At 37.1% G+C, this 17,260-nt stretch overlaps 1 protein-coding gene across 9 annotated transcripts in view; it reads left to right on the top strand.

Annotated features, from left to right (window-relative positions):
• The window catches only part of BBX (BBX high mobility group box domain containing), a 318,125-nt gene that overhangs the window by 198,599 nt on the left and 102,266 nt on the right, over positions 1-17,260 (top strand). For all 9 annotated transcript variants that reach the window (XM_004606732.2, XM_055126206.1, XM_055126205.1 and 6 more), the window contains 2 exons: positions 6,809-6,979; positions 13,596-13,838. In XM_004606732.2, the coding sequence (XP_004606789.2) occupies positions 6,818-6,979; positions 13,596-13,838 (405 nt within the window). In that variant the 5' untranslated portion in view covers positions 6,809-6,817. The remainder of the gene's footprint in view (positions 1-6,808; positions 6,980-13,595; positions 13,839-17,260) is intronic.

Genomic DNA, 17,260 nt, shown 5'->3' with positions numbered 1-17,260 from the left:
CTCCTTTGCTTTGACCTTAATAAAGGTTTTATTGAATGGGCTTGCTGCATTTAAAGAATATGCTTAGATGAAGTTTTTCTTAATTTATTGACAAGTTGCCTTATATTTCATTTACTACATTGAGTATCTCATTAGGATCCTGTCTTGTCTTAGAATAGTGTGTGTATGGTTTGTTTTTCATAAGATAAATGAATAGTTATTATTTGGGGTAGGAATCTTCAGGCTCCATCATTTGCAATTTCAGCAGCATAAATTCATAATATTTACCTAAGTACTAAGTCCATGACAGTTAATTAACATGATTTCAGTCATTCTAGAGTTGCAGGATAGAATAGAGAATGACCTTTTTTTGAATAAATTTCACCAATTGCTAATTTTAGTGCATATAGATTATTTCTCTTGATCAAGGACCCAAACTTTACCATGTGTGGAGATTTTAGTGGAAAAATAATTATACAGGTAACTCTTTTGTCTTCAGTTTTCCAGTAGATCCATAGGGATTTAAAAAGTAATGAGATAACTAAAGCATGAAAGTGTCCAGATTCTAGAGTGAGGTACTTTAAGTCATTAGATTAATTTTATTTTTCTTATTTTGCCCATAATTTACTGACTCCATTTTACTTTATCACATCTACATTTAATTCATGCTGAAAAAAATATTTATTTGTGGGGTCGGAGCGATAGCACAGCGGGTAGGGCGTTTGCCTTGCACGCGGCCGACCCGGGTTTGATCCCCGGCATCCCATATGGTCCCCCAAGCACCGCCAGGAGTAATTCCTGAGTGTAAAGCCAGGAGTAACCCCTGAGCATCGCTGGGTTGTGACCCAAAAAGAAAAAAAAATTTATTTGTTCCTGTTACTAGGCACTATTTTAAGGTTTGTCAGTCTTATTTCTTCTGATACCTACACCAGAATCTTTTTTCTACATGTCAGAGTTATACATCATTTTTAGTCCCTCTTCATATTCTTTATTCAGAATTAAACATCTGGGGCCAGGGATGCAGCTTAGCAGGTTTCATGCCTAGCATGTGTGATACCGTGGATCCAGTTCCAGCACCACAAAAGTAAGCCAACAGAACCCAGAGATGATTATCTGAATTAAGGGGAGTAGTAAGGATTAATGTGTACCTATATAATGAGTTGATTTTGAAATAATTCCTAGAATAAGTATCAGCACAGTTGATCAAAGGGAAAGGGCTTTATATAACTACTTGAAACTACCCTCCCAACTAATTGATATTGATCTTTTGTTCAGTAACCTAAACATTAAAACATAAAAGTCCTAGATTTTTTTTTTTTTTTAATAGTTTATTTTTAATTAGTGAGTCAACGTGAGGGTACAGTTACAGATTTATACATTTTTGTGCTCATGTTTCTCCCTTACAAAGTTTGATAACCCATCCCTTCACCAGTGCCCATTCTCCACCACCAGTTAACCCAACATCCCACCCCCACTTCCCAGTCCCGTCTCCCCCCACCCCACACTGCCACTATGGCAGGGTATTCCCTTTTGTTCTCTCTCTCTGGTTAGGTGTTGTGGTTTGCAATAAAGGTGTTGAGTGGCCATTGCGTTCAGTCTCTAGTCTATATTTGGCCCGCATCATCTTTCCACCACATGACCAAAAACCACATTTTACTTGCTGTTCCCTTCACTGAGTTGCCCAGAATGAGAGAACAGCCTCCAAGCCATGGTGACAACCTCCTAGTACTTATTTCTACTATTCTTGGGTGTTCGTCTTATAGTCTATTATTCTATATTCCACAGATGAGTGCAATCTTTCTATGTCTGTCTCTCTCTTTCTGACTCATTTCACTTAGCATGATACTTTCCATGTAGATCCACTTATATGCAAAAGTCATGACCTCATTTTTTCTAACAGCTGCATAGTATTCCATTGTATATATGTACCAGAGTTTCTTCAACCAGTCATCTGTTCTAGGGCACTCGGGTTTTTTCCAGATTCTGGCTATTGTAAACAGTGCTGCGGTGAACATATAAGTGCATATGTCACTTCGACTATACTTTTTGGCTTTTCTGGGATATATTCCCAGCAGTGGTATTGCTGGGTCAAATGGGAGCTCAACCTCAAGTTTTTTGAGAATCGTCCATACTGTTTTCCAAAAGGGCTGAACTAGCCGGCATTCCCACCAGCAGTGTAGAAGGGTCCCTTTCTCCCCACATCCTCTCCAACAGCGGTTGCTTTTGTTCTTTTGGATGTGTGCTAGCCTCTGTGGTGTGAGGTGGTATCTCATGGTTGTTTTGATCTGCATCTCTCTGATGATTAGTGATGTAGAGCACTTTTTCATGTGTCTTTTGGCCATTCGTATCTCTTCCTTGGTAAAGTTTCTGTTCATTTCTTCGCCCCATTTTTTGATGGGGTTGGATGTTTTCTTCTTGTAGAGTTCAACCAGTGCTTTATATACCCTTGATATCAACCCCTTATCTGATGGGTATTGTGTAAATATCCTTTCCCATTCTGTGGATAGTCTTTGTATTCTGGTCGCTGTTTCTTTTGCGGTGCAGAAGCTTTTTAGTTTAATGTAGTCCCATTTGTTGATCTCTGCTTTTACTAGATTGCTTAGTTCCGTGTCATCTTTGAAGATACCTTTATCTTCAATATCCTGGAGGGTTTTGCCGACCTTGTCTTCAATGTACCTTATGGTTTGTGGTCTGATGTTGAGGTCTTTAATCCATTTTGATCTGACTTTTGTGCATGGTGACAGATCGAGTTCTAAGCCCATTTTTTTGCATGTGGTTGTCCAGTTGTGCCAGCACCATTTGTTAAAGAGACTTTCCTTGCTCCACTTCACATCTCTTGCACCTTTATCAAAGATTAGATGATCATACATTTGAGGTTGTGTGTGGGGATATTCCACCCTGTTCCATTGGTCTGCAGTTCTGCTTTTGTTCCAGTACCATGCTGTTTTAATTGTTACCGCTTTGTAGTAGAGTTTAAGGTTGGGAAGGGTGATGCCTCCCATCATCTTTTTCCCAAGAATTGTTTTAGCTATCCGTGGGCGTTTATTGTTCCATATAAATTTCAGGATTGCTTGCTCCGCTTCTTTGAAGAATGCCATGGGTATCCCCATAGGGATCGCGTTAAATCTGTATAATGCTTTGGGGAGTATTGCCATTTTGACAATGTTTATTCTCCCTATCCATGAGCAGGGGATATTTTTCCATTTCCTCATGTCCTCTTTTATTTCATGAAGTAGCGTTTTATAGTTTTCTTTGTAGAGGTCCTTTACTTCTTTCGTTAAGCTGATTCCAAGGTATTTGATTTTCTGGGGCACAATTGTGAATGGGATTGCTTTTTTCATGTCCCTTTCCTCTGTCTCATTGTTTGCATATAGGAAGGCCATGGATTTTTGGGTATTGATTTTATAGCCTGCGACTTTACTGTATAGGTCAATTGTTTCTAAGAGTTTCTTACTAGAGCTTTTAGGTTTCTCTAGGTATAGTATCATATCGTCTGCGAATAGTGAGAGCTTGATTTCTTCCTTTCCAATCTGAATCCCCTTAATATCTTTTTCTTGCCTGATGGCTATTGCTAATACTTCCAGTACTATATTAAAGAGAAGTGGTGAGAGTGGACATCCTTGTCTTGTCCCCGATCTCAGAGGAAAAGCCCTTAGTTTTTCTCCATTGATGATAATGCTCGCCATAGGTTCATGGTAGATGGCTTTGAAAAGTCCTAGATTATTAAGGAAATTTTCTGGTGATGGGAAAGTAGGATGTGCCCAAATTACTGTAATTTAGGAGGAACTTTGGTCTCTGTCATTATCAGTGCCCCCACCCCCTTTTTGGGGTATATTTCTGGAAAAGGAGAAGTTGAGTAGCTATCAGAAAAAAATACAGTACCTGAGTGGCATTGTCCACTACCTAGAAAATTATGACTGTATGTTGGGTATGAGAGTGAATGCTACTATTGTGAACCTAAAAATCACATGTTCCATCCATTAATTTGATTGATGATATTCTTTTATCTATTACAGTATCAAAATTATTCACATATGCACAATGACAGCACACTTAAACACATTCACACATAGTTAAATAGCAGTGAAAAACCTTGAATTTAAATGACGTTTTTCTTCTTGGCACTGGCAATCTCTTTGACCTATCCAGTGGATAACAGCTCCTTGACTTATAGTCCCATTGATTTATTTTACTATTTTCAAAAAGTGTTATCTTATAAAATATTGGGCATCCAGTACAAGTTTAATTACAACTCAAGCAGCTCATCCTGATGTGATTAATAAGCCACAAAAATAACCATTTTCTCTTCTCTCTGTATAGCAATCGTATTTTTAGAAACTAGGTTTCCTGTGCCAAATTTTATTTCTAAATAGAATGGGAATTGTTAAATGGTCTATCAGTTCATAAGAAATCTTTGTTCATTTATTAAGAGTACACTGGATAACTAATTTAATTTAGAGTTTTCAGTAACTTCTTGTATTCTTGAGTTAGCCACACAGATCGTTTAATTGCTTCAAATATTCAGTAGAAATTTCTCACTAAGAAAATCAGATGAACCTTTTTTTTTCCTTTTGTTTTATTAGATAGGACTTTCAGTAAACGAGGACTTCTATCAAAATTAGTTTAATTATAATACAGGAAATAAGCAGAATACCCATCATTAATGGAATGATTGCATACATACACTGTGATGTTCTTCACCTTTTTTTTCTTTTCTGGCCACATGTGGTGGTACACGGTGGGTGCTCAGGATATATCCCACTAGTGCCAGGGGACCAGGAGGTGCCAGGTATCAAACCTTGCCATCCAGCAAGCAGATCTTGTAGACAGACAAGCAGAGAGGGTAACTGTTAAAAGAGAATCTAGAAATTAACTCATACACCAGTATTACATAGTATAGGATAACAATGGTATTTCAAAGGAATATGATAAACTGTAATATTTAATAAATGGTGTTGGAATAGCTGACAAGCTGTTTGGGGATGGAGGAATTTTGATCCCTTCTGTCGGAATAAATTTCAGATCAATCAAATAATTAAACATTTTAAATTTTTAAAAAAAATTTTATTAGTGAATCACCATGAGGTACAGATACAGACTTACAAACTTTCATGCTTGCATTTCAGTCATACAATGATTGAGTGCCCATTCTCCACCACCAATGGTCCCAGCATTTCTCCCACCTCCCCACCCCTATTCCCCCCACTCCCCACCCCACCTCTTTGCCAGTGCATTCCCTTTTGCTCTTTCTCTCTCTCCTTTTGGGTGCTGTGGTTTTCAGTAGAGATATTAAGTGGCCATCACATTCAGTCTATAGTCTACTTTCAGCACGCATCTCCCATGCTGAGCGCCTGGCCCTCCCAGCACCCTTTACTTGGTGGTCCCTTCTCTATCTGAGCTACCTTTCCCCCCAGCATGTGAGGCCAGCTTCTAAGCTGTGGAGTAATCCTCCTGGTACTTACCTCTACTATTCTTGGGTGTTAGTCTCCCATTCTAAATATTTAAAATTTTTTTAAATAACAAAGTCATGCATGTTCTAGAAGGAAACATTACTATTTTGAAGTGAGGAGCACCTAAACATGACCAAAAATTCAGAAACAATGAAGAGGGTAAATTTGTCAGTTTTTTTGAAAGTTTGAATATTGAATAGAATTTGCAATTTTATAGTCATGGTCCCTTGTTTTAGCAGCATTCAAAGGTTATTTGATATCATTATATTCATTTGGACCATTGCCAACCAGCACTGACCAAAATGCCCATAGTTTGTAATCTCAGTTGTTGCATTTGTGCTTATGAGCCATTTACATTTGTTACTTTGTTGTATTATTTGAATATTCTGAGTTTGTATAAACAGTAATGTATTTATTTACATGTTGATGCTGGTGCATACCACTGCTGGCTCACACTTGAATGAGGTTTAATTAACACAAATTGCAGCACCAGCATCAATGTGTTAGTCTTACTTCAAAGGAATGAATGAGGCATATTAGGCCCAAAAAATTGGAATTAAAGCAAGCAAGAAATTGACATTTTTATATCTAGGCTGTGAGTTTGAGTGTGATAAAGAAGGCAAACCACATATATGCTGTTTTTACTTCTATAATAAATGTTTTTAGTCATTGAAAATGATTATGAATTTTGGGTTTTTCAAAGACTGTCACATTTATTGTTTGATGAATGCTTGACTATTTCTGCGAGACACCCAGTGTGGGGAAAGTCTAGGGAGCAAAACTTTGTTATCAGCTTGAGGTCCATATGTGATTGAGACTGGAAGGTTGTTACGGTTTTCTTCTGTGTCACAGATGGGTCCCCATGGTGCTCATCTTACTGAGTGACCTGCTGTGCTCAGGTGCTGGATTGCTGGAGGCTGCACACAAGCTAGTTTCTACTTGATGCGTGTCATCTTACAAAAGTGTTTTTTAACCAATACTCTAAGCTCAAGCGTATCATAGATCAGAATACAAAATTCTTGTAAATTGTTCAGACAGGTACCATCAGAAAACCTGTTGAAGACCCCGCTTGTGATGGGTAACTTTGAGAAACCTACACTGTGTAGTTATGGACAGGTCATGTGACAATGGCTTATAATCGTCCTAAAGCTTTATTTGGGTTTTGAATTTTGGAGTTAGAGTAGAAAAGAGTAGATTTCATAAAAGGCAAATTTTATTAGTTCAATTTAGTTCACTAAAATGAATGTTTATATACTTAGAATTCTCACATAGTGTAGTCATTAGAACTGTAATCCAATTAAGGCTAAGAAAGCTAGATAAACTTAAGTTTAATCATATTTACAGATTCTTCTGTTTCTCTTCTTTCTTTCTTACCACAGGTCACAGTAATGAAAGGCAGTAATAGAAATAAAGATCATTCAGCAGAAGGAGAAGGAGCTGGAAAACGACCAAAAAGAAAGTGTCTTCAGTGGCATCCATTACTAGCTAAGAAACTTCTTGACTTCTCAGAAGAGGAGGAAGAGGAAGACGAAGAAGAAGATATTGACAAGGTAATTTCATTTTCCTTTTTTCAGAACTTTCAAGTTTATTTGGTACTCATTCTAGAAACTGCAGTGAATATGTATGGTAAGAAAGATGTATTCTTAAAAGTAATGACCTTTGTCGTATATGTTATATTTACATTGTTATTCCATTTGCTTTAAAGTATCTGTACTTCAGCAGTAGGTAGGGTGCTTGCCTTTCATGCAGCCAACCTGTGTTGACCCGTATGGTCCCCAAGTCCTGCCAGGAGTGATTTATGAGCACAGAGCTAGGAATAATTCCTAAATACCACTGGGTGTGGTCCCCCAAACCAGTGTATCTATACTCCATTGTCTAGGGAAGTGTTTTCCAAAGTGAATAATGCTACTCCCCAGGGACTTTGAAATGATCTTGGGAAGAGCACCTGTAGCTTTATTTGGGAGGAAGGTGCTTTCTATATTCACTGAAAGAAGGTAGATTTCCAGGGGCACCAAGTAATTTTTTTCTAGAAGTGGCTTTAGACCAAATTAGTTTGGGAACCTATAGGATACACTGAAACCTCCTCCTTCAGTGACATTTCTTTCCATTAGCTAATGATGTACAGATTATTTTATAACACAGTGAAGATAGATGTATTTATTAAGTTTAAGTTTAACTGGCATCTACCATGTTTCCCTTTGGCAGTTTTCTTTCATTTTAACCTAGCTCTGCTACAATCCATCAGCAGTACGGGAATTGCTCTGATGGCCTTTGTTTCTGTGGCATTCATAGCATCTCGATGTTATTTCCTGCCAAATTCTGTGGTCAATCTTCCAAGTATTATCCTGACTCCCACCTGAGCAGTAAGATTTGTTCAAGCAGTCACATAGCGAAGACGGTCACTTAGAAAATCCTTCAGGTCCTGGCTCAACTAGTTCTTTAGCCACATTCAGTTCTCAGCAGTATTACCTCCCAAGTGATGGGAAGATCATAGCAGATGTCCCTACCCAATATATTCTGTGTTTTAGGATTTCCTTCCCAGCTTATTTTGCATGTGTTTTTCTGTATACTTTTATGCCTATCTTCCATGAGGTTATATTCTTATATACAGTAATATAAGCTCAATAAGCACAGGGGTCGTGTCTCTTTTTCTTCTCCTCTCTTTCTAGGACCTAAAATGCTGAATGGATCAATAGTCCATTGCAAGAATTAATAGGTGCATTAGTGTCACTACAAATAGTATGAAAATGTTTTTAATATTTTCTGTGCTGCAACATCTGGTTAGTCTTTTGTCCTTGGATTTGGTCAGCTTTCCTTCCAGTCCTTCTGCAGAAATTACATGCAGAAATTTTCCTATCTTCGATGTCTTCTCTGGAGACTTTATTGACTCTCACTGTTAACCCTTTCTCTTTTCTCTGAGAGAAAGCAGAAGCTATCAGAAACTTCCTCTACTTACCTACATTCTCAACTCATCCCTTACCCATATTTTCTTTTCCTTCTTGTGATAAGTAGATATCAGAGGCACAAACTTAAACCAGCTATGCATATACATAAGATATTTATGTATATAGATGTTTGTCTTTTGATTACATCTGCACTTCTTGGTAACTTTGAGTCTTCTTGTGTCCATAGCAGCATTTGTGTTTTCACTCTAACCTTTCCAGCTGTCCCTTCCCTCTTTCATTTTATTTATCTACCTACTGATGTTGATGTTTTCTTGATATCTTAGTAACTGTCCGGTTCTCTTCTGAATTCTGGGTTCATATTTCTGTTTACCTAACATCCAGTTAGATATTAAATTGGAATCTGTTTGAAAGTGCTCAAACATAAGTTGACTTTTTTTTCTCTAAACTTGATCCTCCTGCATTTTCTTTGCTTAGTAAATTGCAATCCCCTACTTCTAAGTCTGTCAGAACTAATACTTTCTCATTTCTTGAGTTCCAATCTCAAATTCATGCACCTCATTAGCCAGTTCTAAGCTACACTATCAAAATAACTGTTCTGAATTTGACTCCTCCTTAGCTGTTTCACAGCTACCATGTTGATTCAAGCCTCTTCCATTTTTCAAGTAGATTATTTCATTCTTACCTTTCTCTGCCTCATTCGTCACCTTTCTGTGGTCTCTTCTCAACATTTGATATCCTCTCTGGCATCTTCTCAACAGAGTGATCCTTCCAAAACAGAGGGTTGGTTTTACTTCTCTTCTCCTTGAGGACAGAAAATTTCTGGGCTTACTGCTCTATTTACACAACCCAGAACAGTTGCTTGATCCCATTGTTCGTCGATTTTCTCGAGGGGTCTCAGTAACGTCTCCATTCGTCCTAGCCCTGAGATTTCAGAAGCCTCTCTTTACTTGTCCTTCCCAATGGTGCCACATTGGAGGTTCTTTCAGGTTCAGGGGAATGAGACCTATCATTGTGACTGGTTTGGGCATATGAATACGCCATGGTGAGTTTGCCAGGCTCTCCCATGCATGTAGGAAACTCTCAGTAGCTTGCCAGGTTCTCCCAGAGGAAGAACTAGGCTATAAGATGTCTCCTTCCAAGAACTTGGTTTTATAGTATCTGAAGTTGGCTGTTGGTGGGATTACATGGCACCAGGGGCAGTTTCTGGGTGTGACCGCCTAGCTACTAGGAAATGGGGGATCTGGGCGGAAGAGGCCCAGACCTGATCCAAACAGGCTTGGAGATCTCTGCCCGGGGTCCCACATACCTGGGTTCCTCTGTCGGTTCCTTCATGCGTGAGGCTTGTCCGAACATGTTGAGAGGAGCCTTGAGCATGGCTGTGGCTGGGTTCTAGAGGTCCTCGGCTGGTTGAGTTTCCCTCTCCGCCCCGAGCAGAGCCACCCAGAACAGTACCTGGTTTGTATAAGGTGTCCAGCAAGCGGTTAGTGAGTCAAAAGATGGAGTCATTGAATCTGTCCTTTCTTCTGTCTGTTACTTCAACTTTACCCTTGACCTTACTACCTTCTTTTCATCTTTCAGCAGAGACTTGTTTGCTGAGATCCCAGTCTTCTTGTTCATACATTATCCTGTAATAGCCTTAATTCCAACCGCTCAGCACTGATTTCTCTGCCACCAACTATATCGAATTTTGTTCATTTGAGGAAAGTGTTGCCTGTGTGTGAAGGAATCTTGGTAGCCAAGCTAGACATGCCTTTTTCTCTTTAACTCTTAAATTGAGCTTGGTATCACTCACTCTTGGATCTTCCTAATTAAAAAAAAATACTGTTTCTAGTCTCATTACAGCTTTGATTCAGCCTGTCTCTTTTGTAGCCTTGACATTCTGGAATAACTTAGTTGTTTTTTCTAGTATAGATTATTTCTAGCCTACCTATTAGATTGCATTATGTGCTTATGATAAGAGTTATTTAAAATACAAATTTAACAGTGCCTTTCCAGGCTTAAAACCACTTGTGATTCTCCATTGCATCCAACCATGCTCCTAACTGTCCAGGTTTTGTACTACTATTGATTTGGTATAAATTGTAACTGGATCCTTGGTGGATACACACACACACACACACACACACACACACACACACACACACACGGAGAGATTAATTTTTTAATTTAATTTTCAGTTAATTTTTCAGTTTTGCTAGATTCACTTACATAATTTTGTTGACTCAGTTTGATTAATAAAGTAATTATATTAGTATATGGATCATAGCTTAAAACTTCTTTTGTATCCATACTTGAAAAAAATTTAAAATACCCCAAAGTTCTTTTTATTGATTCATGCATTCTGAAACTGCATGCTTAGAGCATTAAATGCACATAATTTTTACATTTTAGGTTTAACTTAAAAAAAAATTGTGTGCCACACTAGATGGTGCTATGGGACCACTTCCTGGCTTTATGTTTTGCGGGTGTCGCCCAGCAATCTTCTCAGAGTACCTGAGAGGTCAAACCTGGGCTTTCTACATGCAGTATACAAATCATGAGCTGTTTCCCCAGCCCTAAATGCACACTTTTTAACAGGACAAAATACATTTTTCATGACGTAGGCCATACATCCCTCAACTTCCTTTTCTGTATCCCTATTCTGATCTCTTATATAGTAATTCTGTTAAACTGCGTATCTACATTCAAACAAACCATAAGTCACTTTTAGTCCCTTATCTCTCCATTGACCATGTGACATTCTCGTTCATCTTTCGAATTTAACTCCATCAATATCTTTTCTAGAGAGACTTTCATATGTTTTTACCCATCCACCAGGGCTTCATTATTTCACTGATCTTTGTTTCCATCATCATACTGGCTTTGCTTATATATTTTTCTTCAAGTATAACTAACTTGCCTTTGTATTTCTCCCCTCCTCCTAAGATAATAAGTTCCTTGGGCCAAAATCTTGTCTTATTTATCTCTTTTTTCCAGCTTTTGATTTGAGTTTTATAATTTAGTAACCAAATAAAAAATTATCCTTTTTTGAAAGGAAAAATGTAATTATTTCCTCAACTGTTTTTTAATTCTTGATTTTTGCAGCTCGTTAGCATTTTAAAATGCTAAGTAAAAACTCTCTGAAAATGAAAATCATTGTTACTGATTGTATACATACATAATGAGAAAGATACATCTGTAGCCTTTGTACTGATAATAATCCCTAATGTATTTCCAAATCAGCTATACTTCAAGATTGTTCTGTATTATTTGTATTCAAAGATAATTGATTGTTAATTCAATGTATTTGCAATAGTTATTTAAATATGAGACAGATATATGTGTGGATAGATAGATAGATAGATAGATAGATAGATAGATAGATAGATAGATAGATAGATAGATAGATATACACAAAATTGGATTGTGGTAGTTATTTGTTCTAGGTTATCTGTCTATAATAGTTACCCAGTAAACATTACACGTCAGAATACGGTTTTCTTATAGTAGTGCATCTCAGATGGTAATCATCAGACTGGCAGCATCAGGATCAGGGTCATCAGGGACCTTGTTAGAAATACAAATTCTGCAGACTACTTCAGAAATACAGAATCAAAAACTCTGCGAGTGGGACCTAGCTATCTTTGTTTTAACAAGACCACCAGGGATACCTGTGCACAGTCAAGTATAAGGACTACTGCCCTATCTTATAATGTAGATTAACCACTACCTTAATCTCTCTTGATTCTAGCTATAAAACTAGAAATAAGGAAATGTTATTCTGAATTTCTGTTCATGGTTGTGCTATTTTCCAGAAACAAAAAATCATATTTTAGCTCTAGATATTTAACATATGGTCTCCTAAGCACCACCAGGTGTGGCCCAGGGCTTAAAACAAAAACAGGAAGTGACAGGACCTAATATGGAATCATAATCTATAGTTTAAGAAGCTAGGATCTTAACCTAGTAGCTAGTCAACAGTTATAGGTAGAAATATTACCTGCACCCTTAGGTTTAGTCAGTTTTACAACATTCAGGAGTAAACCCTTGTTGGTTTATTTATTAGGAATTTCATTTGGAAGGAATCTCATTGAGCTTAATCCTAAAACCAGCACCAAGCAGGCATTTTTAGTCCATTTTAATGATGACACCAATATAGCTTATTAGCACAGCGTTAGGGTGTTTGTCTTGCACACAGCTGACCTGGGTTTGATTCCTCCATTCCTCTCAGAGAGCCTGGCAAGCTACCGAGAGTATCCTGCCCAAACGGCAGAGCCTGGCAAGCTACCCATGGTATATTCGATATGCCAAAAACAGTAACTACAAGTCTCACAATGGAGACATTACTTGTGCCTGCTGGAGCAAATCGATGAACAATGGGACGACAGTGCTACAGTATATACTGAGATTCTGTGATTGAGGATTCTTTTAAGAAACTTAATGCACAGCTATGGACAGGAAGTATGATAGAAGATAATAACACGAAGACTAGGCTATAGGTCAGAGTGGTACCAATGTAGAGACAGTGAACTACTCAGATGGGATGAAGAGCATTAGAGCTTTGGAGAAGTTGGTTAACAGCTTTGAATTGGATTACATGACTAGAAAAAGGGCTCATACTGATTTTGAAGGTATAAGTATAGGCTTTTCACAGGACAACAAGTTTTATGTTTATAAACTTTAACATTCACTACATATTTCTTCAAATAATTTTAAATGCCTGTTTAATTTTATATTAAGAGGCTCCACTTGAGATATGCTCATTGAATAGTTCTATATTGCATTTTAACTTTGTCAATATTTTTATTTTATCCACAAGCTGTAGATAAGAAGAACTAATATCTGTGCATTTAGTATGAATATTGTTATTCATTTCATTAACTCCAGAATGGGTTTATTTATTTATTCAGTAGTTCCTTAAACACTAGTGTTATACCAGAGTTGAACTGCTACTATGGTCTTAAAGGCAAGTAAGAGCCTTTGTCTTCAGAGTTCATTTCTTAGTTAGATGGGGGAAAACAATTATAACACAATGCATTATATGCTGCAATAGAGACATGATAGGTCGCTATAGAAACTAAGCAGAATATTGCATTCGAAGTAAATAACTAACAACTCATCATGATTGATGATTTTTAGAAATCTGTTTTTTCTATTTATTCTATTTTTCTATTTATTCAGTGGAGCTAAGAAAAAAATGTTTTGAAAACCAAGACTTACTGTAAAAACAAAATTGTCCGTGTTGTGTCAAATATTTGGCTTTTGTTTTGGTTGGTGATAGGTTCAACTTCTTGGGGCTGATGGCCTAGAACAAGATGTTGGTGAAACTGAAGATGATGAATCACCAGAACAGCGAGCCCGGAGACCAATGAATGCATTTCTCTTATTTTGCAAACGCCATCGCTCTCTTGTGCGTCAGGAACATCCCAGGCTTGATAACCGAGGTGCTACCAAGATACTAGCTGACTGGTGGGCTGTTCTTGATCCAAAGGAAAAGCAAAAATATACAGACATGGCCAAGGAGGTACGTTATAATGAGAAAGTAGTTTTGGTAGCCATGAGCAGCCATTCTGGAATCCTTGCTGAAAGTCTACAAGCATGAAGGGGAATCCAAAGTATACTATTAAAAGAAAGTATAAGAGCTTTGTTTCCATTTCTGAGTCCCAAGTTTACCTTATGGATGCTGGGACAGGTCCAGTAACAATTTATTACTAAGAAGTTTGTTTTCTCATTGTATATAACTTACTGAATGACACAGGGGAGATTGATCTTTCTGAATGATGACTGATATATTATGGGTGGTATTGTTTAAAAGGATTTTATTGGTTGGTCTCCCAAGCACTGCTAGGAGTAATTCCTGAGTTCAGAGCCCCAGAAGTAACCCCTGAGCATTGCCAGTTATGACCACCCCACCACCACCACCAAAAAAAGAGGGTTTTAGAGGAACCCAGTGTCTACTGTCAGGGAATAGCCATAGGGTATTCTATTTAGGTCATGGGAAAGAGTCTTAAACTTTATGATTATATTTAAGTCAATCTCTAGATCTGGCTTTTTCTAATATTAATAGAAAAAGAAGTGGATCACAGATTTGTTTCCCTTCCATCTCTAGCACTTTTGATTTTTGACAAGCACAATTATCAAAAAAAAAAATCCTTTGATTTGTTACTGTCTTGTAGGTAAGTATAGCATGAATATTTAAAACCAGAAAATGAATGAATGGCAGTGGGAACAAGACGTACTGTGATGTGTGTGCTCATGTAAACACTATGAGGCAGTAATTGGTAAGAACCATTTCGGTGCAAGAAAGCGACTAGAAAAGTGGGGCATTAATCACTTCAAAAATAGTAGCAGTAACAAAATTCCTTCCAAAATTGTAACCAGGCCAAAACAAATTTTAAATTAATTTTATATTGATCTTTTGATATGTTTTTGGGGCCACACCCAGTAGGTTTTGCACTCAGGGATCAGTTCTGGCAGGGACTGAGGGACATATCTGTTGTGGTAAGGCAATTTGCCCTATCGTGTTTTGTCTCACTGACCCCTCTAAATTAATCCTAAAGTGAATTCATTACACATATGTATTGTGAAATGGGCTTATTAGCAAGTAAGGGAAAAGATAAAAATATCATTATGATGAAACGTATAAGAAATAATCTTAATATTCCTTTAACATTGCATTCTGACTCATCAAAGCCCCTGCCACCCAAACATTTGGTTATATTCTATGGAAAGATGAACCAGCAGGAGATAAAATACAGTTTCAAGTGCCACATTTTATTAGATAACTCAGTATGTGGGAAAATAATTATTTAACTTTCTGGTTTTATTGAGTTGTTAACAAGCTAACATAGAACATAAAACTTTGTTATGCACTGTTAGGGAAATTTAAATCCAAAGTAAATGATTAACTTAGTTGCTGTGTAATTAGTGATCACAAAAGACTTCACACCAAAAACTTAACATGATGTATGTCAATTATACTTCGAGGGTTTTTTTAAAATAATATCCAACATTAGATTGTTATTATAAATAAGATTTTAACTCTATAGAGCATCTGGAAAATTTTAAATCAATTCCAGTTTCTTAATGATTTTGTCTGTTCTAATAGATTTCCACTAGTATTACAGTAACAGCAAAATTTTCCTATTAAATAGCCTTTTGGGCTTGTATGATAAAATTAAAAATTATCTAAAAATAGTATTAGCTTTCTATAATTAAATAGTTGAGTTTATTTTTTCATTGATTTTTTTTCATGCAGCCTCTCCCATGTATTGCTTCCCTTTTCTTAAATGCTGCTAATTAAAAAAAAAAACTAGCTGGCCATTGTAAGTTGAAATTTTTATACAGGAAATCTCTTACTAATTACTTAATATGATTCACAATATTTACCCTTGCAGCACTATAATAAAATGTAGTAAGGCATTCCCTGCCCCTCATTTTCCTATTGACTACAAGGAGATACCTTAACTGCATCTTACAATTTGCCCTGTTTATGGTCGTTTTTATAAAATACATCATTTCTAACGCAAAGCGTAGAAGGTTCAGCTGCTTTCAAAGTCATTATACAATTAGTTTCTAGTTATAAAGTGAAATTTATTTCAACTTATTTACTAAATGGTTCAAAATTACATTAAAGCATGGGTAATTTTTGTGTTGGTGCCTTGTTTACGTTAATAGTTCAGCCTTACTGGACTATAAGTTTATTTAACAAATACTAAGTGACTTTAATGTACCAGATCCTGTGGTGGGTGCTATTGAGTAATATAGTCCTTGTTTCTAAAGTTTGGTGTGTGTCAATCTATAGACTCACTCTGTAGTTATCATTTATTTTTAGAACTATTTAATATGTGGAGCCTTTTCATTTTAAACCCCCAAATTTAAAAGTTCTCTGTGAAGCATGAGAATTCTTACAGCATGGTGTGAATGTGAATTCTTGCATATTCATCAGTGTATATCTGCCATTACCAATTGAGTGAGTGCTACAGTGCAGGTCTTTATGCAAACTCAAGACCCCTGACCTGTGAGTCTCCTTGCCCCACCCTCCTCTCTCTCATTTTTAAAGAAATCTTTTTTTTAATTAAAAAAATTAATGAATTGCTGTGAGACACAGTTACAGGTTTACAAACTTTTGTCAGTATGTTTCAGTCATACAGTGATCAAGTATCTATTCCTCCACTAGTGCCCATTCTCCACCACCAGTGTTCTCACTATCCCTCTCGCCACCCCCCATACCCCCCTCTGCCTCTGTGGCAGGCACATTCCCTTTTACTCTCTTTCTCTGCATCTTTGGTATGATATATATGATTTTTATCTTTTCTTTTGCTGATTTGATGGATTATGTTGATTGATTTCTGAATGTTTAACCATCCTTGCGTCCCCGGAATGAATCCCACTTGGTTGTGGTGTATGATCTTTTTGATAAGTTGTTGGATTGTATTTGCTAATATTTTGTTGAGGATCTTGCATCTGTGTTCATCAGAGATATCAACCTGTAATCTTGTGTGTTGGGGGGGGGCTGTCTTTGCTTTTGGTATTAGGGAGATATGTATCTCATAGAAACTGTTTGGGAGAGTTTCTGTTTCTTCAATTTTCTGGAGAATCTTGAGAAGAACTGGCAGTAGGTCCTCTTGAATGTTTGGAAGAATTCACTAGTGAATCCATCTGGACCTGGGCTTTTGTTTTGGGGAAGACTTTTGATTACAGTTTCAATTTCCTTGATGGTAATGTTTTATTCAGGTATTTCAGTCTTCTGGGTTCAACTTTGGGAGATTATAAGAATCCAGGAATTTATCCATTTCTTCCAGGTTCTTTTCTTTCGTAGCATACAGACTTTAAAAGTAGTCTCTGATGATCTTTTGAATTTCTGATTTATGTTGTGATGTTCCCCTTTTCATTTCTGACTCGGTTTATTAGGGTTGTGTCTCACTCTTTAGTAAATCTTGCTAG

This window comes from Sorex araneus, chromosome 2, assembly GCF_027595985.1.
Source record: "Sorex araneus isolate mSorAra2 chromosome 2, mSorAra2.pri, whole genome shotgun sequence".
In the NCBI taxonomy this organism is placed as follows: Eukaryota; Metazoa; Chordata; class Mammalia; order Eulipotyphla; family Soricidae; genus Sorex; species Sorex araneus.
Note: the sequence above shows the minus strand (reverse complement) of the source record. Positions and strands in the feature narration are given on the sequence as shown.